At 42.5% G+C, this 26,831-nt stretch overlaps 2 protein-coding genes across 6 annotated transcripts in view; both read right to left on the reverse strand.

The window, feature by feature from the left end:
* LOC106610380 (zinc finger protein 773) overlaps nucleotides 1-16,193 on the reverse strand; it is a 52,749-nt gene extending 36,556 nt beyond the window's left edge. Inside the window, exons 1-5 of one of the 4 annotated variants that reach the window (XM_045722944.1) lie at nucleotides 14,526-16,193; nucleotides 14,063-14,199; nucleotides 5,592-9,518; nucleotides 3,392-3,528; nucleotides 1,834-3,237 (exon numbers count right to left, since the gene is read on the reverse strand). In XM_045722944.1, coding sequence (XP_045578900.1) covers nucleotides 2,002-3,237; nucleotides 3,392-3,528; nucleotides 5,592-5,889 — 1,671 coding nt within the window. In that variant the 5' untranslated portion in view covers nucleotides 5,890-9,518; nucleotides 14,063-14,199; nucleotides 14,526-16,193 and the 3' untranslated portion in view covers nucleotides 1,834-2,001. Of the gene's footprint in view, nucleotides 1-1,833; nucleotides 3,241-3,391; nucleotides 3,529-5,591; nucleotides 9,519-14,062; nucleotides 14,200-14,525 lie in introns of those variants that run through there. The other 3 variants (XM_045722943.1, XM_014209714.2, XM_014209717.2) reach the window with 3 other exon arrangements.
* LOC123723744 (zinc finger protein 614) overlaps nucleotides 290-26,831 on the reverse strand; it is a 28,489-nt gene continuing 1,947 nt past the window's right edge. Inside the window, exons 4-5 of one of the 2 annotated variants that reach the window (XM_045722940.1) lie at nucleotides 21,633-21,845; nucleotides 290-1,592 (exon numbers count right to left, since the gene is read on the reverse strand). In XM_045722940.1, the coding sequence (XP_045578896.1) occupies nucleotides 495-1,592; nucleotides 21,633-21,845 (1,311 nt within the window). In that variant the 3' untranslated portion in view covers nucleotides 290-494. Of the gene's footprint in view, nucleotides 1,593-21,632; nucleotides 21,849-26,831 lie in introns of both variants that reach the window. The other variant, XM_014209713.2, reaches the window with a different exon arrangement.

Here is a 26,831-nt window from a genome sequence, read left to right on the forward strand (position 1 = left end):
TTGACCCAGAGCACACAGCCAAGACAACGCAGGAGTGGCTTCGGGACAAGTCTTAATGTCCTTGAGTGGCCCAGCCAGAGCCCGGACTTGAACCCGATCAAACATCTCTGGAGAAACCAGAAAATAGCTGTGAAGCGACGCTCCCCATCCATCTTGACAGAGCTTGAGAGGATCTGCAGAGAAGAATAGGAGAAACTCCACAAGTTTGTAGCATCATACCCAAGAATACTTAGAATGTAATCGCTGCCAAAGATGCATCAACAAAGTACAAAGGGTCTGAATACTTATGTAAATGTAATATTTCCAGTTTTTATTTGTTAATTTATATCACACACATTTGCAAAAATGTATAACCTGTTTTTGCTTTGTCATTATGGGGTAATGTGTATAGATTGAATACTTCCCGAATGAACTGTAGAACAAATCAAGTTTGAACTCATGATATTGCTATAACAGCTTTTTTCAATAAGAATTTCTTGCTTCGGTCCAATTTCTCAATGATGAAGCTTCTGATGTCTTTTCAGATTGCTGGAGTGGGAGAACCTGCGCCCGCAATGTGCACAACTGAATGGCTTCTCTCCAGTGTGGACATTCAGGTGCATTTGGAGATCGGTGCGGGACATAAAGCTCTTCTCACACAAGTTGCAGGCGAACGCCCGCTTTCTGGTGTGGATGACCGCGTGCTGCCGCAAGTCGCTCTCGTGGACAAACTTCTTATGGCAGCTCAGGCAACTGTACAATTGCTCTATGGTGTCAGGTCTAACGTGTGTGGCAAGATTACTCGAGTGAGATGAAGTTGTGGCGCTTTGTCTAAAATGGCCGACAGGAAGTGAGGTATGAGCTGGTTGTTGAACTCCTCTTCCTGGTATTTCAGAGTGTCTATGGAGGCTTGCCATCGTAGGTGCGTTCCTCTCAAACACTCCCTCTCCCTGCATATTTCCAGTCCCATTGACCTGTGTATTAGCTGTACCCACCTGACCCCACTCAAAATCTCTATCTACCTGCTGCCCACTGGATACAGAGTCAATCACTATCACATGTTCTGATGAGGAATGGAATGACTTGGGGGAAAACCTGTGGTTTTCTAACCCTACACTTCTCATTTCTATGTCTGAGCTAGTCTGTGTTTCTGGGCCCACTGGGCCACTCCCTAGGTCCATTACTTTAGTGTGAGCAGCAGAGGCACCATTATCAGTCGCTACTACCTCTCTGCACATCTGGTTTAAAGAATCTCTTAGGAGATTGAGGCCACCGTACATGTCACACTTTGTGTCCAGACTCGGTCTCTCTGCTCTGGGTTCAAATCCTGTGTACTGCTGGAGTCCCTGGTTCACATTTCCTGTTTCTGACTGGAAGACGACGTCAGATCCACTGACCTCCATAGCAGTGTTGATGTAGTTGTTGCCGCCTCTGGGGCCACTGGACTGAATGGCAGGGTCCTCTGTGGTGGCTGCAGTCAGTTGGGTGGTTAGCTCTCTGCTGCCCTCCACTGTTCTGGCAGGGTGGCTGATCCTAGAGTCCTGGTCATCTGCTTCTCCCTCCACCTTGATGATGAGCAGGTCTGGTTCCCCTTCCTCTGTCTCTGCTGACTGCTGATGGGGTTAAGTGGGAGAGATGAGTGAGACAGATCATACACTATCTACTGAATGGAGATATGGGCATGACATGGGATTTAGTGTAATTCATAGTAGTTGCCTTGTTGTTATTGTGTTATAATCAGTGGTGTAGTGGAGAGAAACTCCACCTTTTTGTATTTTGCACAAAAACCTTCATAAAGACATTGGATAGAAGTAAATTATTCCACTAATATGAATATAACTGCACATATCTTAAGACTGTTTCATTAATTTTATTATAAACTCTTAAATCCCATTCAAAAACAGCAATGGACGTGATTCAGGAAGTGGGCAGGATTTTCATAGCGTATTGCTATAAAACAAAGTGACATAATGCTAATCCATAGCTTTTTTCCATAGGACTCTCTTGCTTCTGTGTCAGTTCTCAATGATGAAGCTTCTGATGTCTATTCAGATTGCTGGAGTGGGAGAACCTGCGTCCGCAATGTGCACAACTGAAGGGCTTTTCCCCAGTGTGGACGTTCTGGTGAACTTGGAGATGGCTGGCGCACACAAAGCTCTTCTCACACAAGGTGCAGGAAAATGTCCGCTTTCTGGTGTGGATGACTGCATGCCGCCGCAAGTCACTCTCGTGGACAAACTTCTTATGGCAGCTCGGGCAACCGTACGGTCGTTCCACGGTGCCAGGTGTAACATCTGTGGCGAGATTACTGGAGTGAGAGGAAGTTGTGGCGCTTGGTCTAAAATGGCCGACAGGAAGTGAGGTATGAGCTGGTTGTTGAATTCTTATTCCTGGTATTTCAGAGTCTCTATGGAGGCTTGCCAACGAACACCAACTATCTTTGTTGGCCTCCCTTGCATTTCCTGTGCCAAGATGCATGCCTGTATTTATCTCTGAGGGCCGGAAGCCGGGTGAAACCAATAGCGTTGTGTTGTCTCTCATCGAGTCGGGGTAAACGGGGCGAATCATTGGTGCATTTCTGTTAAACCCTCCCACTCCCTGCTTATTCCCAGTCCCATTGATCTGTGGTGTAGTACCTGTACCCACCTGACCCCACTCAAAATCTCTATCTACCTGCTGCCCACTGGATACAGAGTCAATCACTATCACATGTTCTGATGAGGAATGGAACGACTTGGGGGAAAACCTGTGGTTTTCTAACCCTACACTTCTCATTTCTATGTCTGAGCTAGTCTGTGTTTCTGGGCCCACTGGGCCACTCCCTAGGTCCATTACTTTAGTGTGAGCAGCAGAGGCGCCATCATCAGTCGCTACTACCTCTCTGCACATCTGGTTTAAAGAACCTCTTAGGAGATTGAGGTCCCCGTACATGTCACACTTAGTGTCCAGACTCTGTCTCTCTGCTTTGGGTTCAAATCCTGTGTACTGCTGTGGTCCCTGGTACACATTCCCTGTTTCTGATTGGAGGAGGACGGCGTCAGATCCACTGACCTCCATAGCAGTGTTGTAGTTTTTGCCTCTGGGACCTCTGGGCTGGAAGGCGGGATCCTTGGTGGTGGCAGCAGCCAGTTGGGTGGTTAGCTCTCTGCTGCCCTCCACTGTTCTGGCTGGGTGGCTGATCCTAGAGTGCTGGTCATCTGCTTCCCCCTCATCCTTGATGATCAGCAGGTCTGGTTCCCCTTCCTCTGTCTCTGCTGACTGCTGATGGGGTTAAGTGGGAGAGATGAGTGAGACAGATCATACACTATCTACTGAATCGGAGATATGGTCATGACATGGGATTTAGTGAAATAAATAAAATTAGGCATCAGTCTGTGACAGTCTAAAATAGGCTGTTCAAATTGGAACTTACCTCATCACTTGTAGCATCCATATGCTTTGATGTAGAGACATCCTCTTGGTCCACGTCTATGGGCTGTCTGTCTCTTGGTATGGTGCTGTTCCCAAAACTCCGGTTGGAAAGTCTGGCTCTGCTTTGCCAAGTAGGTCCTGGAAATAAAGGGGGAAGTAAAAAAAGTTTTACAAATAAATAAATTCATAACTATGATATTTACTAAATTATGATCATCTTCCATATGCCCCCATCCATCAATGGTGTTTTTGCAAAGAACAAAATAAGCATAATATGTTCATGACGCGTTATAATGTGTCTATAGAGCTAGAAGGGTCCTAGCTGTGTTGACAGTACAAAGTAAGCATGACATACAGTGAGGGAAAAAAGTATTTGATCCCCTGCTGATTTTGTACGTTTGCCCACTGACAAAGAAATCAGTCTATAATTTTAATGGTAGGTTTATTTTAACAGTGAGAGACAGAATAACAACAACAAAAATTCCAGAAAAAAACGCATGTCAAAAATGATTTGCATTTTAATGAAGGAAAGAAGTATTTGACCCCTCTGCAAAACATGACTTAGTACTTGGTGGCAAAACACTTGTTGGCAATCAGAGGTCAGACGTTTCTTGTAGTTGGCCACCAGGTTTGCACACATCTCAGGAGGGATTTTGTCCCACTCCTCTTTGCAGATCTTCTCCAAGTCATTAAGGTTTCGAAGGCTGACGTTTGGCAACTCGAACCTTCAGCTCCCTCCACAGATTTTCTATGGGATTAAGGTCTGGAGACTGGCTATGCCACTCCAGGAACTTAATGTGCTTCTTTTTGAGCCACTCCTTTGTTGCCTTGGCCGTGTGTTTTGGGTCATTGTCATGCTGGAACACCCATCCACGACCCATTTTCAATGCTCTGGCTGAGGGAGGGAGGTTCTCACCCAAGATTTGACGGTACATGGCCCCGTCCATCGTCCCTTTGATGCGGTGAAGTTACCCTGTCCCCTTAGCAGAAAAACACCCCCAAAGCATAATGTTTCCACCTCCATGTTTGACGGTGGGGATGGTGTTCTTGGGGTCATAGGCAGCATTCCTCCTCCTCCAAACACGGCAAGTTGAGTTGATGCCAAAGAGCTCCATTTTGGTCTCATCTGACCACAACACTTTCACCCAGTTGTCCTCTGAATCATTCAGATGTTCATTGGCAAACTTCAGACGGGCATGTGTATGTGCTTTCTTGAGCAGGGGGACTTTGCGGGCGCTGCAGGATTTCAGTACTTCATGGCGTAGTGTGTTACCAATTGTTTTCTTGGTGACTATGGTCCCAGCTGCCTTGAGATCATTGACAAGATCCTCCCGTGTAGTTCTGGGCTGATTCCTCACCGTTCTCATGATCATTGCAACTCCACGAGGTGAGAGCTTGCATGGAGTCCCAGGCCGAGGGAGATCGACAGTTCTTTTGTGTTCTTCCATTTGCGAATAATCGCACCAACTGTTGTCACCTTCTCACCAAGTTGCTTGGCGATGGTCTTGTAGCCCATTCCAGCCTTGTGTAGGTCTACAATCTTGTCCCTGACATCCTTGTTTGGTCTTGGCCATGGTGGGAGAGTTTGGAATCTGATTGATTGCTTCTGTGGACAGGTGCCTTTTATACAGGTAACATGCTGAGATTAGGAGCACTCCCTTTAAGAGTGTGCTCCTAATCTCGGCTCGTTATCTGTATAAAAGACACCTGGGAGCCAGAAATCTTTCTGATTGAGAGGGGGTCAAATACTTATTTCCCTCATTAAAATGCAAATCATTTTAACATTTTTGACATGGGTTTTTCTGGATTTTTTTGTTGTTATTCTGTCTCTCACTGTTCAAATAAACCTACCATTAAAATTATAGACTGATAATTTCTTTGTCAGTGGGCAAACTTTTTACCCTCACTGTACACTGAGTGTACAAAACATTTACAACACCTGCTTTAATGCATTTCTGTGTTCATATTTCAGAACAACATAGAGATTAGACTTTCAGAATAGTGAGAGAAAAAAATCATGCTGTGAGGAAAAATAGAGTCACTACAAATTAGTACTCCCAATACACAGTGGGGAACAATGGGCCTTCTACGCCTTCAAGAAGGGCTAAGGATTTTTAAAATATTATAATAACTATATTATTTCCAATGTTGATTCTAGGATGTTCTTTGTGCACACTGTCAAATTCATCATCATCACCAACCTGTCGTTGCCGTCTCTCGATGGTTGTGTCTGTTTAGCAGGCGTATTCCATGGAAGCGGTTGTGGACGGACCCCTCTGAAAACTTTGTTCTCTCTGATCGAAACCTGGCGATCTGAAGTTCCATCAATTTCAATTTCCTCCGGAGAAATTCGTTCTCCTTGTGGCTTTGGGACATTTTCAGGTGTACAACCGCATAGCCATCGTCAACAACTTTGCAGATTTCGGCTACAGCAGCGTTGGCTAGCACCTCCATGATTGAGGCTATCTGCCCCTGGAACTCGACCACGGAACCCGACATTGTTCTCCAGAAGCTTTTGGTCCCTTTTCAATATGAAAACAGTCTTTGTGTTTTCTATAATATTATAATAATCTACAGTTATCTAGTTTGCTATTAAAATAAAGGCAATCCTGTCAGAAACGAAACATCGCTAGCTTTGTTTGTAGCCGGTGATTCGTTCCTTTTCCTCATCATTATGCTGGACTGTAGAATTTAAAGTTTAACACCGCCACCTACTGTACAGGAGTTCTCCATCGCAACAACGTTGTAGCTAAATTATATTTAAAAAAAACTAGGCTTGTGGCCCCAAAAATGTTGGGAGACACCCCTACCCGAGCTATTACAAAACACATGTTTTTTCCACATCTATAATGGCTTTCAATAATTAAATGGGTGATTGTTAAAAAACATTTGACTGAAGAAGTGGTTAATTGATAGATATTGTGACAAACGCCCTAAACTAAGAAAAGTGCAGAATAATGCCTGGCTGGAAGTGGCATTCCCACATAACCATATGTAACCCAATATTTGCTGTCTGCCCCACATACACAGGCAAACAGCATCAGGATATCTTCATGTATCTTGGAAATATAGACCTGTAAACACAGAGATACAATAGGTGGAAATATCAACTATTAATATTTATGAATGTACACTTGACGTTTTAGTAGCTGAATAAGACACCTTCCCAAGTCATTGCTCTCATTCAGTGCTGTTTGGTCCTGCCTGATAAAAATACACAGTTACACATTTTTGTTGTTGTTGTGGCTATTGTAATCAGCTCTAAAGAAAGCAAGTGGGCTTAGACATCGAAATTAAACATTTTGGGTCCAAGGTTCCTTGAAGGATTTTGTATCTTTTGCCCCTACTCATGTAATTAAACCACATATTATTTTTGGGGGCACCCTTGATTTGACCTCAAATCCAATATGGTGTCCAAAATCCAATATGGTTGCAATAATATCATTTGATGGTGGTTAATGTATGAATTAAGTCAATTAGATATTTTTTGTCAGAATTATGTAAAACACTTATGCCCATAAAGACTGTTTTGGTGTAAATCTATTTTATTCTGATTCCAATATGTCCAACATGATTCACATACCTTTGCCTGCTAATAGTGAGGTCTAAAAGTATTTGGACAGTGAACATGCTTTGTTGTTCTTTTGGCTCTGTACTCCAGCACTTTGAATTTGAAATGATACAATGACTATGAGGTTAAATTACAGACAGTAAACTTTACAGGAAAGATTCATACATTTTGAATGTTATATTGTTTTTGTGTGAGCGATGTTCTACCGATACCAGGGGTCATGCGTTTTCATGTGTATTGGAGCTATTGCCGTTCAAGAAGGTAGAAATTTGGCCGGTATGATGTACCATTGCGATAAAACTGCTCTCCCTACACTGGAAATAAAGAGATTAAGAGAAATACAACTTTTTGATCGCAAAAAAACGTCTGGGATTCGTGTCAGATTTCAATACTTGACAATGTCAAGATAGGTTGTCTTCTATCGAATGAAGCATTGATCATATTTGTGCGATATTCCTACCTTCATCAAGCCTGTGACTCTACTTGTTGGATGCATGTGCAGTTTGTTTTGGTTGCGTTTCAGATTATTTTGTACCCAATAGAAATCAAATCAAATTGTATTTGTCACATGAAATGCTTACTTACAAGCCCTAAACCAACAATGCAGAATTTATTTTAAAGTAAGAAAATATTTGCACAAAATAAATAATTTAAAGTAAGAAAAAAAATAACACAATAAAATAACAATAACTATGCTATATACAGGGAGGTACAGGCACAGAGTCAATGTGCGGGGGTACAGGTTAGTCGAGGTAATATGTACATGTAGTTAGGGGTAAAGTGACTATGCATAAACAGGGAGTAGCAGCAGTGTAAAAAAATGGTGTCAATGCCAATCGTCTGGGTAGCCGTTTGATTAACTGTTTAGCAGTCTAATGGCTTGAGGGTAGAAGCTGTGAATGGTACATAATGTATTGTGTCATTTTGGAGTCATTTTTATTGTAAATAAGAATAGAATGTGTTTCTAAACACTTCCACATTAATATGGATGCTACCATGATTACAGATAACCATGAATGAATCGTGAATAATGATAAGTGAGAAAGTTTTAGGCATAAAAATCCTAAATATGACCAAAGTGCTGGAGTACAGAGCCAAAACAACAACAAAATGTGTCACTGTCCAAATACTTTTGGACCCAACTGTATATCAAATGACAGCGTTTTCATGAATGTGATAATTTTCTCTTGAATCCCATAAAAAAAAAGCAAGGTACATGATCCAGGAAGTAGGCAGGCTTTCATAGAGTATTGCAATAACCTAACTGACATAATGCTAATCCATAGCTTTTTTCCATAGGAATCTCTTGCTTCTGTGTCAGCTATCAATGATGAAGCTTCTGATGTCTTTTCAGATTGCTGGAGTGGGAGAACCTGCGCCCGCACTGTGCACAACTGAAGGGCTTCTCTCCAGTGTGGACGTTCTGGTGCACTTGGAGCTTGCTGGGGGACACAAAGCTCTTCTCACACAACGTGCAGGCGAATGCTCGCTTTCTGGTGTGGATGATCATGTGATGCTGTAAGTCACTCTCGTGGACAAACTTTTTATGGCAACTCGAGCAACCGTACGGTCGTTCTACGGTACCAGGTCTAAAGTGTGTGGCGAAATTACTAGAGTGAGAGAAAGTTGCAGCGCTTGGTCTAAAATAGCCGTCAGGAAGTGAGGAAGGAACTGGTTGTTGAACTCCTCTTCCTGGTATTTCAGCGTGTCTATGGAGGCTTGCCAATGAGCACCAACTAGCTTTGTTGGCCTCACTTGCATTTCCTGTGTCAAGATGCATGCCTGTATTTTTCTCTGCAGGATGGAAACCGGGTGCTACCAATAGCGTTGTGTTGTCTCTCAATGAATCGGGGTGAATGGGGCGAATCATTGGTGCATTTCTGTTAAACCCTCCCACTCCCTGCTTATTTCCAGTCCCATTGACCTGTGGTGTAGTAGCTGTACCCACCTGACCCCACTCAAAATCTCTATCTACCTGCTGCTCACTGGATACAGAGTCAATCACTATCACATGTTCTGATGAGGAATGGAATTCCTTGGGGGAAAACCTGTGGTTTTCTAACCCTACACTTCTCATTTCTATGTCTGAGCTAGTCTGTGTTTCTGGGCCCACTGGGCCACTCCCTAGGTCCATTACTTTAGTGTGAGCAGCAGAGGCACCATCATCAGTCGCTACTACCTCTCTCCACACCTGGTTTAAAGAACCTCTTAGGAGATTGAGGTCCCCGTTCATGTCACACTTTGTGTCCAGACTCTGTCTCTCTGCTTTGGGTTCAAATCCTGTGTACTGCTGGGGTCCCTGGTTCACAGTCCCTGTTTCTGATTGGAGGAGGACGGCGTCAGATCCACTGACCTCCATAGCGGTGTTGTTGTAGCTGTTGTTGCCTCTGTGGCCAATGGCCTGAATGGCAGGGTCCTCTGTGGTGGCTGTGGTTAGTTCTCTGCTGCCCTCCACTGTTCTGGTTGGGTGGCTGATCCTAGAGTCCTGGTCATCTGCTTCTCCCTCATCCTTGATGATCAGCAGGTCTGGTTCCCCTTCCTCTGTCTCTGCTGACTGCTGATGGGGTTAAGTGGAAGAGATGAGTGAGACAGAGCATACACTATCTACTGAATGGAGATATGGTCATGACATGGGATTTAGTGAAATTCATAGTAGTTGACTTGTTATTGTGTTCTATATAATCTGTGGAGTACTGGAGGGTAAACTCCACCTTTTGTATTTTACTCAAACCTTGATAAAAGACATTGGCTAGAAGTAAATTAATCCACTAATACAAATATAATTAAGCAATAAGCCCTGACGGGGTGTGGTATGTGGCCAATATAACACAGCTAATGGCTGTTCTTACCACGACGCAACGCAGAGTGCCTGGACACAGCCCTTAGCCATGGTATATTGGTCATATAACACAAACCCCTGAGGTGCCTTATTGCTATTATAAGTTACCAACATAATTAGAGCAGTAAAAATAAATGTGTTTTGTCATACACGTGGTATACGAATTGATATACCAAGGCTATCAGCCAATCAGCATTCAGGGATCGAACCACCCAGTTTATAACGAGATATAGCTTAAATGAACGCGTTTTCATGAATTTGATTATATACTCTTAAATCCCCATTCAAAAACAGCGAGGAACATGATCCAGGAAGTAGGCAGGACTTTCAAAGCAGTCTTATTTGTCACATGCGTCGAATACAACGGGTGAAGACTTCACCTTGAAATGCATACTTACGAGCCCTTCCCAATGATGAAGAATTGAAAATAATAATAATAATAATAATAATAATAATAATAATAATGTAAATACAAAACAAATAATAAAAATAGCGTATTGCTATAACCTAACTGACATAAAGCTAATCCATAGCTTTTTTTACATAGGAATCTCTTGCTTCTGTGTCTAGGGCTGGCACAATTACCGTATAACCCTGTAACCGATGGCTATGGATGAAGACCGTCATAACTGTTTTTATACAGTACCAGTCAAAAGTTTGTTCACACCTACTCATTCAACGGTTTTTCTTTATTTTTACTATTTTCTACATTGTAGAATAATAGTGAAGACATCAAAAGTATGAAATAATACATATGTAATCATGTAGTAATTTTTTTTTTTTTTAACAAATACAAATATATTTGAGATTTGATATTTATCAAAAGTAGCCACCCTTTGCCTTGATGACAGCTTTGCACACTCTTGGCATTCTCTCAACCAGCCTCATGAGGTAGTCACCTGGAATGCATTTAAATTGACAGGTGTGCCTTGATAAAAGTTAACTTGTGGAATTTCTTTCCATCTTAATGCGTTTGAGCCAATCAGTTGTGTTGTAACAAGGTAGGGGTGGTATACAGAAGACAGCCCTATTTGGTAAAAGACCAAGTCCGTATTATGGCAAGAACAGCTCAAATAAGCAAAGAGAAACGACAATCCATCATTACTTTAAGACATGAAGGTCAGTCAATCAGGAAAATGTCAAGAACTTTGAAAGCGCAGTCGCAAAAATAGAACGCCACAGCAAAGGAAGACCCAGAGTTACCTCTGCTGCAGAGGATAAATTCATTAGAGTTACCAGCCTCAGAAATGCTTCAGAGTTCACGTAACAGACACATCTCAACATCAACTGTTCAGAGGAGACTGTGTGAATCAGGCCTTTATGGTCGAATTGCTGCAAAGAAACCACTACTGAAGGACACCAATAAGAAGAAGAGACTTGCTTGGACCGAGAAACATGAGCAATGGACATTAGACAGGTGGAAATCTGTCCTTTGGTCTGATGAGTCCAAATTTGATAATCTCTGCATGTGTGGTTCCCACCGTGAAGCATGGAGGAGGTGGTGTGATGGTGCTTTGCTGGTGACACGGTCTGTGATAAATTTAGAATTCAAGGCACACTTCACCAGCATGGCTACCATAGCATTTTGCAGCTATACGTCATCCCATCTGGCTTGCGCTTAGTGGGACTATCATTTGTTTTTCAACAGGACAATGACCCAACACACCTCCAAGCTGTGTAAGGGCCATTTGACCAAGAAGGAGAGTGATGGAGTGCTGCATCAGATGACCTGGCCTCCACAATCATCTGACCTCAACCCAATTAAGATGTTTTGGGATGAGTTGGACTGCAGAGTGAAGGGAAAGCAGCCAACAAGTGCTCAGCGTATGTGGGAACTCCTTCAAGACTGTTGAAAAAGCATTCCAGGTGAAGCTGTTTGAGAGAATGCCAAGTGTGCACAGCTGTCATCAAGGCAAAAGGTGGCTACTTTGAAGAATCTCAAATATAAAATATATTTTGATTTGTTGAACACTTTGATTACTACATGATTCCATATGTGTTATTTCATAGTTTTGATGTCTACACTATTATTCTACAATGTAGAAAATAGTAAAAATAAAGAAAAACCCTTGAATGAGTAGACGTGTCCAAACTTTTGACTGGTACTGTATATAATAATGATATATTTTTTTGGAACAAACAGCTGACTGAAAACGGGAAGGCCGGGTATTTGTGTGGTTGAGTCCGTTTCTGCCATAGAATTAGGAATTAGAATACATAAATGGACATGAAAAGGTCTTAAGACAGTATAAAAGGTCAGCCATTTTGGTCAGGGAGTTTGTCAACCATGCTCAGCCAGTGTGCTGCGATAAGATAGTGTAAAACAATGAATTTGAAAATTAACTGCACAGTATATTTATTAGCTAGCCAGCCAGTTTAAGTGTAATGATTTCCAATAATTGTTCAAATTAACTGCCAATATGCCAACATTCCATACAAACAGTGCAGTCAATCCGCAGCCATACACTGGCTGAAATCAGTTGATGATAGGTCTTATACAAGTTGTAAATGCAATAAGTACTTATATTGTATCATATTACAACATTCCCAGCTTTCCAAGAAAACAAACACTGAGACATTTATGGTCTGTTTAGATATATGTTAGAGGCTATTTAAACAGAAAGTGTAAAAAACCTGTAGAGTGTATTTATAATTTCATGACAATATTTTAGGTTAAAAATCATTATATTTCTGATATCACATGCCTTACTTTTATAATTCATAAGTAAAAGCAGGAAATACATCACCTCTGCCTCTACTGCCATTAGTTCCAATTTGACCGGATTGGATTTCTTCCTGACTACAATGGCTGCCATTCTCACTCCATTCTAGAACTGAGTGTTTATGACATAGCCCCTCTAGTAATTTAATAGGATCTCTATGGTTTCTGCTGTAACATGGACTCTCCAACGTGATGAAACGTTGTTGCTCCTTGCTGAAACAAGTCAGGAGCTGAGGAGAAAATGCCCGTCTTTTGCAATTCAAACAGTTACAACCAATTACCGTCATCCAAAATTCGTTGACAGTCACGGCCCTATCTGTGTCAGTTCTCAATGATAAAGCTTCTGATGTCTTTTCAGATTGCTGGAGTGGGAGAACCTGCACCCGCACTGTGCACAACTGAAGGGCTTTTCCCCAGTGTGGACATTCTGGTGCATGTGGAGATGGCTGGCGCACACAAAGCTCTTCTCACACAAGGTGCAGGAAAATGTGCGCTTTCTAGTGTGGATGACCGCGTGACGCCGCAAGTCACTCTCTTGGACAAACTTCTTATGGCAGCTTGGGCAACCATTCGGTCGTTCTACGTTGCCAGGTCTAATATCTGTGGCTAGATTACTCGAGTGAGAGGAAGTTGTGGAGCTTGGTCTAAAATGGCTGACAGGAAGTGAGGTATGAGCTGGTTGTTGAGCTCCTCTTCCTGGTGTTTCAGTGTCTACGGAGACTTAAAAACTAGCTTTGTTGGCCTCACCTACATTTCCTGTGTCAAGATGGGTGGCTGTATTTAAAAAGAGTCTCTTATGGCGTCTGCATGCTTCCCAGTCGAAAACAGTTCGGTTGAGATCATGCATATTTTATGACAACATTATGTGACAATTTTGTTCGTTTTGGACTTCAGTGAGGTTTTTTTCAGCTGTTTGGGCACAGAATTGTTCTTCTGGAGTTATGCTGAAGTTCAGAGCGGAAGTCTACGCCCCTTCGTTGGTGATTGGTCAACAGTAGTGGTTCTTCAATAAAGTAATTGTTGTCATTCAAGAGAGACGACTCGTTTTCATGCAAATATTTTCATTGAAAACTACTGCACCAAACATCTTAGATGTAAAATTGCACGACTAAGATTTCTTGAGTTATCTTAGATTAACTCGGACCATTTTGAGGAAGTATAGACTCGCTACGGTGTTTCACTTTCGTGACGCATCTGCTTGTTTGGAAAATGTATGTAATGCTTTTGAGTGCGGGGCACTGTCCTCAGATAATCGCATGGTGTAATTTCGCCGTAAAGCCTTTTTTAAATCTGACAACGCGGCTGGATTAACAAGAAGTTAAGCTTTTAAATGATTATTGACACTTGTATTTTCATGAATGTTTAATATTACGATTTCTGTCATTTGAATTTCGCGCTCTGCAATTTCACCGGGTTTTGTCGAGGTGAGATAACTTCTTACAGATCATTGGGACGCTAACAAGACATTTGTGGAGTAGTTGAAAATCAAGTTTTAATGACTCCAACATAAGTGTATGTAAACTTCCGACTTCAACTGTACCGCATCACTTGTAGCAACCATATGCTTTGATGAAGAGACATCCTCTTGGTCCACATCTATGGGCTGTCTGTCTCTTGGTATGCTGCTGTTCCCAAAACTCCTGTTGGAAAGTCTGGCTCTGCTTTGCCAAGTAGGTCCTGGAAATAAAGGGGGAGGTTCATTTGACCCCATCCGTCAATGGTGTTTTACAAAGTACAAAGCAAGCATAATACCTTCATTGACGTATGTTATGTGTCAATAGAGCTAGAAGGATCCTAGTTGTGTTGACAGTACAAAGTCAGCATGATACGTCATATATGGAATGTCAATAATACTACTGGGCCCTAACTGTTTTGACAATACATAAATCATGGATGTATTATACTTGCTTTGAACTTTGTAAAACACAATTGATGGATGGGATCAATTGAAGATTCATGTAATTTAGTCTATGTGCACTGTCAAATTCACCATCATCACCAACCTGTCGTTACCGTCTCTCGATGGTTGTGTCTGTTGAGCAGGCGTATTCCATGGAAGCGATTTTGGACGGACCCCTCTGAAAACTTTGTTCTCTCTGATCGAAACCTCGCGATCTGAAGTTCCAACAATTTCATTTTTCTCCGGAGAAATTCGTTGTCCTTGTGGCTTTGGGAAATCTCCATGTGTACAACCGCATAGCCATCGTCAACAATTTTGCAGATTTCGGTTACAGCAGCGTTGGCTAGCACCTCCATGATTGAGGCTATCTGCGCCTGGAACTCGACCACGGAACCCGACATTGTCCCCGACGTTTTGCCCCCTTTTTCAATATGAAAACAGTCTTTATGTTTTCTATATTATGACGATATACAGTTATCTAGCAACCTATTAAAACAAATACAATAATATCAGAAACTGAACATCGATAGCTAGCTAGCTAGCTTTGTTTGTAACGTTAGCTTGCTGTTGAGATTATTTTTCCTGTTCCTCATCATCACTTTCATGTAAACATATGCGCCACCTACTGTACAGGAGTGCTCCACCACAACAATGTTGTAGCTATTTTAAACACGATATTTGGTGTAAACAATATTTCATGATTTAAAAATAAATAAAGCATTACACTATTTGTGGTATTTCTATTATAAATAAACGACAAAAACAGTTAATTGATAATATAAAAAAGTAACTTTCAACAGTATGACAGACTAGCCTACAATATAGTACATTGATATGAATTCCATTTACATTTTTACAGCCCCTCAGTCTGACAGTAAATATATCTTGTTGAGAGGCAAAGGGACATTTTAATTCTTAATTACTGTACTTTGGTTCACCACTGCATCAATATAAATTCATAAGGATGTTTACAATTTTCACCTGTAATAACTCACATTATCAATCCACTCTGGACCAAGCATCCAGCTAGTTGACCCAAATACACAACCACTGCACACAGAGGGTAACGTTAAATGTGGAAACCAATAAACTGTCAAAAACACATTGACCCAGTTTTCATATGAAAACCCCAGAAGTGTGGAGTCATTCCCCTTAAACTATGGCCAGGAGGTTTCACTGGTCTGATCACAGGAAAAACTCCTGGCCTTGCCAATCGTTGCGCCAGGTGGAGTAGTGTGAAGTTGCCCCTAGAAGCTGATCTTGGGTCCGTTTTTAATTTTTTTCCACTAATAGTTAAGGTTAGGATTGGGGAGAGGAATCTGATCCTAGAGCTGTACCTAGAAGGGTGTTGACTGTTTGTAGCACTTCCCGCAGTAGACACATTGACACGGTTTCCCTCCAGTGTGCACCCTCTCATGCATCTTCAGTTGTTGGCTGTGGGAGAGGTGCTTGGAGCAGTGGCTGCACCGGAGCTGCCTCTTGGCCGAGCGAGACCTTAGCTGTTGCGGCTGATTTTTAATGCCTTTCGAGCCTCTGAAATTCGCGACGGTGGCTTGCTTCCTTCTTCGGGGAACATGGCAGAGAGTAACCGTTGGCGATGAGAAGTTGTTTCGGGTGGACAGTCCGTTGAAATCTGGCAACTTGAACCCAATGGTGATTTTAGCATGTAAATCTTGGTTGGGCAAACCCCCCCCCAAATTGGGGGTGCATGCCAGCAAAGCCACTACTCAACACAACACTAAACAATACATTAATTGCACTATAACGGTAACAAATGGTGCCCACAAATTGTTAGGGCCTACATAAAGCTGTCCCAACAGCAGAGTCCCAACAGCAGTCCCAACACCTTACCACTGCTACACTTGGCTATCAGCAGAGCCTTGTCTGGCAGTGAAACAGTTCATTCAGCCTCATTTACTGCCTTTTATCCGCTTGTCGTCCCCTTATGCCCTAGTTTGTACATCTCAATTGTCAGTAGAAACCACATTTGTTTAAGCAAGTCAGCCATATCAGCTATGTTTTTTAAAGAGGCAATTCATAATTTCGAGCTAGGACGCACGTGGTCAACTATTTGTTCAGAACATGGGCCAGTGTTACAGTGTTCTCCCTGTGCACCAAGTCAGAACCGTAGGATAGATAAAGGGGGCATATACGCAGACAATGAAAGCTCTTACAATATCCAATGATTACATTTCTCTAAAACAGGTTATAGGCTACATGTGCACCACCAAGTCAGAACAGTAAGTGAAATTAAGAGGGGAAAACAGACCACATTATTAGGGTGAGGCACATGGGTTACTAACAGCTTACTACACAACATACACTTAGTATTATATTCTTAGCTACAGTATACATATCTCCCTGTCATATTACATAATTTATGCAGCAGCATAAAATAAATTTTTGGACTAACCCTGTTGTGCTGTGCTCAATTGAACAGGAAGGTGGCGTAGCGGTCCTTTGTGGGCAAATTTTGTCATCAAACTTTGTCATCAAAGTCAGGCATTCTCTGGATTTATGGTGCTTTCAAGACAACTGGGAACTCGAAAAAAAGGTTAAATCATGATGACTTCAGTGATCGTCAGGTCATAGCTCTAGAAAGAGGCCAGAGTTCCTGATTTACAATTCAGAGTTAGATTACCTTTCAAAACGTATTTTCCCAGTCGGAGCTTGAGTTCTCAGTTGTCTTGAACTCACTGAAGTCATATTTTCCAGTTCTGAGTTAACAGTTGTTTTGAGCGCAGCATAAATCATGCTGAATTGACAGCATGGCCAATACTGAATGTTTATCATTTTAAATTTGGAAAAGACAACCTTAAACTGAAAATTGGGACCACACACCCACTCCACTGAATAGCAGGCTAGTGATTGCTTTGCAATGCTTGCAGTTAGCCACTGATCCCTTCCAAACCACTAATTGTTGAATTAGCGATTTCTTGTTGTGTAATGTTTGTGTCCAATGGCCGATACATTCTATCTCTAATTTGTCTTCATTACTTCTCTTCATATGACAAGTATTAAAAAGGATTTGCCAGTAGATTGTCGACTTGATTCATGATAATGACTGCCAGCTAAGATTGTGAAAGTATGATGTTGACATGATCAGTCCAATCAAAGCTACTGTACATATAATGTGATCTGATGTCATATTATCTGTGGCCAATGACCTTGAGCCTTCTTGGATGGGCTAATGTCCCCATTAGTGACAGAACACTAAGACAAACGTAATTTGTCAAGTGACTGCTTGAACCTCAACCCTACAGTTCCCCATAGCGCTGCGTTGTGAGTGTCAGGGGGACACTTCTCTGTCTGTCCAGGCTTTATTCCCCCTCTGTGTCCCCCTGTTCCACAGTAGATTTGGCCTGAAAAGAGGAGGGAGGAATTAAGTAGACATGCATAATCTCTACAAAGTTCTCAAACAAATGCATGTCTATTATAACTCAGATATTATGAGGCTATATTATTGATCCAATGGATTGAATTAAGTTGTTCATTTACTGATTTAAGTCATCGACACAGAACATATGAAGCTTATCTGTTCTCAAAACATTTAAAACTAATATTGGACCTCAATAATTCCCTGTACTGCCTGATTTCATTTGGAAGTAATGTGAGGATATATATATAGAAAAGGTCAATATATATATTTAGGGTTAATCTACAGTATATAGGGTCAATATATGCTACCGGTCAAACGTTTTAGAACACCTACTAATTCAAGGGTTTTTCTTTATTTTTACTATTTTCTACATTGTAGAATAATAGTAAATACATCAAAACTATGAAATAACACATATGGATTCATGTAGTAACCAAAAAAGTGTTAAAGAAATCAAAAGAAATGTTATATTTGAGATTCTTCAAATAGTCACACTTTGCCTCGATGACAGCTTTGCACTCTCTTGGCATTCTCTCAACCAGCTTCATGAGGTAGTCACATGGAATGCATTTCAATTAACAGGTGTGAAAAGACAGGTGTAAAAGACCAAGTAAAAGACCAAAAGACCAACAGGTGTAAAATACCAAGTCCATATTATGGCAAGAACAGCTCAAATAAGCAAAGAGAAATGACAGTCCATCATTACTTTAAGACATGAAAATCAGTCAAGATGAAAGATTTCAAGAACTTTGAAAGTTTCTTCAAGTGCAGTCGCAAAAACCCTCAAGGGCTATGATGAAATTGGCTCTCATGAGGACCGCCACACGAATGGAAGACCCAGAGTTACCTCTGCTGCAGAGGATAAGTTCATTAGAGTTACCAGCCTCAGAAATTGCAGGCCAAATAAATACTTCAGAGTTCAAGTAACAGACACATCTCAACATCAACAGTTCAGAGGAGACTGTGTGAATCAGGCCTTCATGGTCCAATTACTGCAAAGAGACCACTACTGAAGGACACCAATAAGAAGAAGAGACTTGCTTGAGCCAAAAACACGAGCAATGGACATTAGACCGGTGGAAATGTGTCCTTTTGTCTGGAGTCCAAATTTGAGATTTTTGGTTCCAACCGCAGTGTCATTGAGATGTGGTGTGGGTGAACGGATGATCTCTGCATGTGTATTTCCCACCTTAAAGCATGGAAGAGGATGTGTTATGGTGTGGGGGTGCTTTTCTGGTGACACTGTCTGTGATTTATTTAGAATTGAAGTCAAACCAGCATGGCTACCACAGCATTCTGCAGCGATAAGCAATCCTATTTGGTTTGGGCTTAGTGGGACTATCATTTGATTTTCAACAGGACAATGACCCAACACACCTCCAGGCTGTGTAAGGCTATTTGACCAAGAAGGAGAGTGATGGAGTGCTGCATCAGATGACCTGGCCTCCACAACCCCCCGACCTCCACCAAATTGAGATGGTTTGGGATGAGTCGGACCGCAGAGTGAAGGAAAATCAGCCAACAGGTGCTCAGCATATGTGGGAACTCCTTCAAGACCATTGGAAAAGCATTCCAGGTGAAGATGGTTGAGAGAATGCCAAGAGTGTGCATAGCTGTCATCAAGGCAAAGGGTGGCTATTTGAAGAATCTCAAATATAAAATATTTTGATTTGTTTTACACTTTTTTGGTTACTACATGATTCCATATGTATTATTTCATAGTTTGATGTCTTCACTATTATTCTACAATGTACAAAAATAGTAAAAATTAAGAAGAATCCTTGAATGAGTAGGTGTTCTAAAACTTTTGACTGGTAGTGTATATATTTAGGGTCAATATTCAGGTAACTGACAAAATAAAGGAAACACCAACATAAAGTGTCTTAATAGGGCTTTGGGCCTCCACGAGCCAGAACAGTTTCAATGCACCTTGGCATAGATTCTACAAGTGTCTGGAACTCTATTGGAGCACTATTCTTCCATGATAAATTCCATTATTTTGGTGTTTTGTTGATGGTGGTGGAAAATGTTCTCTCAGGCGCCACTCCAGAATCTTCCATAAGTGCTCAATTGGGTTGAGATCTGGTGACTGAGACGGCCATGGCATATGATTTACATCGTTTTCATGCTCATCAAACCATTCAGTGACCACTTCTGCCCTGTGGATGGGGGCATTATCATCCTATGGCAGCATAGCCATGGTAGCCAAAATAATGGCCTGCCCAGCATTTTTATACAGGACCCTAAGCATGATGGCATGTTAATAGCTTAATTAAATCAGAAACCACACTGTTGTAGTAGCACCTGCTTTCAATATGCTTTGTATCCCTCATTTACGCAAGTGTTTTTTGGCAGTTACCTGTATATTTAAGGTCGATCTCTTTAGGGTAAAGAAGCACCATGGGATTATTTGAAAAATATTATTTATTGATGGCATTATAGGAATGAATAAATAAACAGCAATAGCCATTGGTAAAATTGGTACAAAAGAACAGACAGTTTTTCAGTCTCACAGTACAATTTCTGCTATAACTTTAGTGTGAGGCACACAGTATTATTAGAAGAACACAACCATTATCAACCTTAACAGTCAATGTGAGTGATGCTGTTGGCCTTTTAAGAAGCCAAGAAAACGTAACAATCCTTGTAGATAATGTAAATACGAACCACGTTGTATTGTAGACGTATGAGACCAGGGTAAACATCCTGCAGACATACGACTACGTTAGAACCAATGACGTTTGAACTCGTGATATTGCTATAACAGCATTTTTCAATAGGACTCTCTTGCTTCTGTGTCAGTTCTCAATGATGAAGCTTCTGATGTCTTTTCAGATTGCCAGAGTGGGAGAACCTGCGCCCGCACTGTGCACAACTGAAGGGCTTCTCCCCAGTGTGGACGTTCTGGTGCACTTGGAGCTTGCTGGGGGACACAAAGCTCTTCTCACACAAGGTGCAGGCGTATCCCCGCTTTCTGGTGTGGACGACGACGTGCTGCTGCAATTCACTCTCGTGGAGAAACGTCTTATGGCAGCTCGGGCAACCGTACGGTTGTTCTACGGTGCCAGGTGTAACATCTGTGGCGAGAATACTCAAGTGAGAGGAAGTTGTTGCACTTGGTCTAAAATGGCCGACAGGAAGTGAGGAATGAGCTGGTTCTTGAGTTCCTCTTCCTGGTATTATAGAGTGTCTATGGAGGCTTGCCAACGAGTGCCAACTAAATTTGTTGGTCTCACCTGCATTTCCTGTGCCAAAATGCGTGCCTGTCTTTTTCTCTGTGTGCCGGAAGCTGGGTGAAACCAATTGCGTAGTGTCTCTCATCGAATCGGGGTGTACGGGGCGAATCGTTGGTGCATTCCCCTCAAACATTCCGACTCCCTGCCAATTTCCAGTCCCATTGATCTGTGGTTTAGTAGCTGTACCTACCTGACCCCATTCAAAATCTCTATCTACCTGCTGCCCACTGGATACAGAGTCAATCACTATCACATGTTCTGATGAGGAATGGAACTCCTTGGGGGAAAACCTGTGGTTTTCTAACCCTACACTTCTCATTTCTATGTCTGAGCTAGTCTGTGTTTCTGGGCCCACTGGGCCACTCCCTAGGTCCATTACTTTAGTGTGAGCAGCAGAAGTGCCATCGTTAGTCGCTACTACCTCTCTCCACACCTGGTTTAAAGAACCTCTTAGGAGATTGAGGTCCCCGTTCATGTCACACTTTGTGTCCAGACTCTGTCTCTCTGCTCTGGGTTCAAATCCTGTGTACTGCTGGGGTCCCTGGTTCACAGTCCCTGTTTCTGATTGGAGGAGGATGACATCAGATCCACTGACCTCCATAGCGGTGTTGATGTAGTTGTTGTTGCCTCTGGGGCCACTGGACTGAATGGCAGGGTCCTCTGTGGTGGCTGCAGTCAGTTGGGTGGTTAGCTCTCTGCTGCCTTCCACTGTTCTGGCAGGGTGGCTGATCCTAGAGTCCTGGTCATCTGCTTCTCCCTCCACCTTGATGATCAGCAGGTCTGGTTCCCCTTCCTCTGTCTCTGCTGACTGCTGATGGGATTAAGTGGGAGAGATGAGTGAGTGAGACAGAGCATACACTATCTACTGAATGGAGATATGGACATGACAAACGATTTTGAGAAATTCATTGCAGTTTCCTTGTTATTGTGTTCTTATCAGTGGAGAACTGGAGCGTATACTTGTATTTTGCGCAAAAACCTTTAAAAGACATTGGGTAAAAGTAAATTAATCCACTGATATGAATATAATTATACATATACACTATATATACGAAAGTATGTGGACACCCCTTGAAATTAGTGGATTTGGCTATTTCTGCCACACCCGTTGCTGATAGGTGTATAAAATCAAGGACACCGCCATGCAATCTCCAGAGACAAACACTGGCAGTAGAATGGCTTTACTGAAGAGCTCAGTGACTTTCAATGTGGCACCGTCATAGGATGCCACCTTTCCAACAAATCAGTTCATCAGTGGCCTGCTGAGTGGCGCAGTGGTCTAAGGCACTACATCGCAGTGCTAGCTGTGCCACTAGAGATTCTGGGTTTGAGTCCAGGCTCTGTCGCAGACGGCCGAGACCAGGAGACCCATGGGGAGGCGCACAATTGGCCCAGCACCGTCTGGGTTAGGGGAGGGTTTGGCCGTCAGGGATGTAGTGGGCCGGGCGCAGTGCACGCTGACACAGTCGCCAGGTGTACGGTGTTTCCTCCAACACATTGGTGTGGCTGGCTTCCGGGTTAAGTGGGCATTGTGTCAAGAAGCAGTGCGGCTTGGTTGGGTTGTGTTTCGGAGGATGTGCGGCTCTCGACCTTCGCCTCTCCCGAGTCCGTACGGGAGTTGCAGCGATGAGACAAGACTGTAACTACCAATTGGGTAGAAAAAGGGGTAAAACACTTAATTTTTATTTATTTACATGTTTTATTTTAAATCAGTTTGTTTACATTTCTGCCCTGCTAGAGCTGCCCCGGTCAACTGCAAGTGCTGTTATTGTGAAGTAGAAACGTCTAGGAGCAACAACAGCTCAGCCGTGAAGTGGTAGGCCATACAAGCTCACAGAACGGGACAGCCGAGTGCTGAAGCGTGTTAAAATCGTCTGTCCTCGGTTGCAACACTCACTACCTAGTTCCAAACTGCTTCTGGAAGCAACGTCAGCACAATAACTGTTCGTCGGGAGCTTCATGAAATGGGTTTCTATGGCTGAGCAGCCGCACACAAGCCTAAGATCACCAAGCGCCGACTGGAGTGGTGTAAAGCTCGCCGCCATTGGACTCTGGAACAGTGGAAATGTATTCTCTGGAGTGAGTAATCACGCTTCACCATCTGGCAGTCCGACGGACTAATCTGGGTTTGGCGGATGCCAGAAGAACGCTACCTGCCCCAATGCATAGTGCCAAGTGTAAAGTTTGGTGGAGGAGGAAGAATGGTTTTGGGCTGTTTTTCATGGTTCGGGCTAGGCCCCTTAGTTCCAGTGAAGGGAAATCTTAACGCTATAGCATACAATGACATTCTAGACGATTCTGTGCTTCCAAATATGTGGCATCAGTTTGGGGAAGGCCCTTTCCTGTTTCAGCATGACAATGCCCCCGTGCACAAAGCGAAGTCCATACAGAAATAGTTTGTCGAGATCAGCGTGGAAGAACTTGACTGGCCTGCACAGAGCCCTGACCTCAACCCCATCGAACACCTTTGTGATGAATTGGAACGCCGACTGCGAGCCAGGCCTAATCACCCAACATTAGTGCCCAACCTCACTAATGCTCTTGTGGCTAAATGGAAGCAAGTCCCCGCAGCAATGTTCCAACATATTAATGCCCATGATTTTGGAATGAGATGCTCGACGAGCAGGTGTCCACATACTTTTGGTAATGAGTGTATATTAAAAGACAGCGTTTTCATGAATTTGATTACACATTCAAAAACAGCAAGGGACATGATCCAGGAAGTAGGCAGGACTTTCAAGTCACATGTGCCAAATACAATGGGTGTAGGTTTTGGGATCTATTAAATCAGATCCGCTTTAGCCGACATCCACATAGCGGTTATTTTGGCGTGTCGGAGGTAGAACTGCGTTAGAGCTGTCAAATCCACAAGCAGCTCCTGGCATTATACCTAAAGCGGACATCGCCATTGGATGCTCAGAGTTAGATTAAGAGAAATCCCATGCAGCCTTGTTTACAAGTTCAAACACTGGAATGTGAGATGTAATCTACACCTTGATTAGGCTGATAGAAATCCTCATTATTTTGTTTAATAGCCTACACTTTCACGTTCCGAACTTCTAAAGCAAGTGGGGCGGGTGTGGCTTTGTGACAATGATAACAAGACCAGCTGCTCACCGATTTGACGGCTACAACTCCAACATAGTTCCACCTTGAACACAGCCAGGTTAACCAGCCAGGTTAACGCTTGATCTGATTGAATCCAGGCCTTTACTATGAAATGTTTGCTCACGAGCCCTTCCCAACGATGCAGAGTAAAAATATATATTTAAAAAATAAAAATATATATAAATACAAAAAATAATACAAATAAATAAATGACAATAAAAATAATGTATTGCTATAACCTAACTGATACAAAGGTTATCCATAGATTGTTTTCCATAGTAATTTCTTTCTTCTGTGACTTGGGTTGGCACAATTACCATAAAAACCGTGTAACTGATGGTTATGGATGAAGTCCATCATGAAAATGTAATTAACCGTCATAACTGCAAAAAAATGTCAATTCATGTTTTTTTGTGGATCGAACAGCTGATAGAAAATGGCACGGTCAGGTATTCGTGTGGCTGAGTCCTTTTCTGCCATAGAATTAGGAATTAGAATACAAGAATGGACATGAAAGGTCTTATGACAGTATAAAAGGTCAGCCATTTTGTTCAGGGAGTTGGTCAACCATGGGCAGCCATTTGAAGATAATCTGTACAGTATGTTTATTAGCTAGCCAGCCAATTTAAGTGTAATGATTTCCAATAATTGTTCAGATTAACTGCCAATATGCCAACATTCTATACAAACAATGCAGTCAATCCACAGCCATACACTGGCTGAAATCAGTTGTAAATGCAGCAAGTACTGATATTGTATCATATTATAACACTCACAGCTTTCAAAGAAAACAAACAGTGAGACATTTATGGTCTGTTTAGATATATTTTAGAGACTATTTATACAGAAAATGTGTATAAAACCTGTATAGACTGTATTTATAATTTTAAGACAATATTTTAGGTTAACAATCATTCTATTACACAATTTCTGATATCACATGCCTTACTTGAATTGTTCTGCATAAGTAAAACAGAGAAATACAGTACATGCAGTAGAGGTCAATGGAACTCGACCAAAACAATATGAATGCCATTGAAACGTGTGGGTGAAAGATGCCGTAGAGGAAAGATCCTGAATCTCCTTGTTGCCGCCCAGCTAAATTAGCCTACATTTAGGCTATTGTTTATGTGTGTATTTCACACTATGTTGAGGTAAAAATCGGAGTATAATGGTTCTATGGATGTCAACCCATTACAGTTAAAAACTACCACCAACGATTGCTCTATGCTAGCGATGCTAACAGTTTATTCGAACGGGAGTTAGCATTTAGCAGTCACTTCTTCAAAACCTGAAAAGGGACTACTTCTAAATGTTATGCAGCGAAAACAGCCAAATATATCCAAATGGGACTTTAGTAATCACATTGTGGGCCTGTTACAATACATCAATTATGACGGATTTGTATTTAATTTTTTTTACCCCTTTTTCTCCCCAGTTGGTAGTTACAATCTTGTCCCATCGCTGCAACTCCTGTACGGACTCGGGAGAGGCGAAGGTCGAGAGCCGTGCATCCTCCGAAACACGACCCCGCAAACCACACTGCTTCTTGACACACTGCTCGCTTAACCCGGAAGCCAGACGCACTAATGTGGAGGTGCATTGCGCATGGCCCGCCACAGGAATCGCTAGAGTGCGATGGGAAAAGGACAACCCGGCTGTCCCCTAACCCGTACGACGCTGGGCCAATTGTGCGCTGCCTCATGGGTCTGGGATCGAACTAGAATCTGAAGTGACTCAGCTAGCACTGTGATGCAGTGCCTTAGACCGCTGCTCCACTCCAGAGGCACAATCATGACGGATTTGTGAATATCCACGTTGTTAGTTAAGATTTGTTGAACATGCGCCAATCTGGAGTCCTTCTTCTATTCCGCGGTCTGCATTCCATTGACCTCTTTACCTCATCTATGAATCACCTCTGCCTCTACTGCCATTCATTCCAATTAGACTGGTTTGGATTTCTCCTTGACAAAAATGGCTGCCATTCTCACTCCATTCTAAAACTGAGTGTTGATGACATAGCCCCTCTAGTAATTTAATAGGATCTCTATGGTTTCTGCTGAAACATGGACTCTCCAACGTGATGAAACTTTGTTGCTCCTTGCTGAAACAAGTCAGGAGCGGAGGAAAGGAGAAATTGTTTGTCTTTTGCAATTCAAACGGTTAAAATGGTGACCGGGGTTATTAGGCTGATCAATTTACCATCATCCAAAACTCCATGACGGTCACAGCCTTTGTCACTTCTCAATGATGAAGCTTCTGATGTCTTTTCAGATTGCTGGAGTGGGAGAACCTGCGCCCGCACTGTGCACAACTGAAAGGCTTTTCCCCAGTGTGGACGTTCTGGTGAACTTGGAGATGGCTGGCGCACACAAAGCTCTTCTCACACAAGGTGCAGGAAAATGTCCGCTTTCTGGTGTGGATGACTGCATGCCGCCGCAAGTCACTCTCGTGGACAAACTTCTTATGGCAGCTCCGGCAACCGTACGGTCGTTCCACGGTACCGGGTGTAACATCTGTGGCGAGATTACTGGAGTGAGAGGAAGTTGTGGCGCTTGGACTAAAATGGCAGACAGGAAGTGAGGCATGAGCTGGTTGTTGAGCTCCTCTTCCTGGTATTTCAGAGTGTCTATGGAGGCTTGCCAACGAACACCAACTAGCTTTGTTGTCCTCCCTTGCATTTCCT

Source organism: Salmo salar, chromosome ssa08, assembly GCF_905237065.1.
Source record: "Salmo salar chromosome ssa08, Ssal_v3.1, whole genome shotgun sequence".
Lineage (NCBI taxonomy): Eukaryota > Metazoa > Chordata > Actinopteri > Salmoniformes > Salmonidae > Salmo > Salmo salar.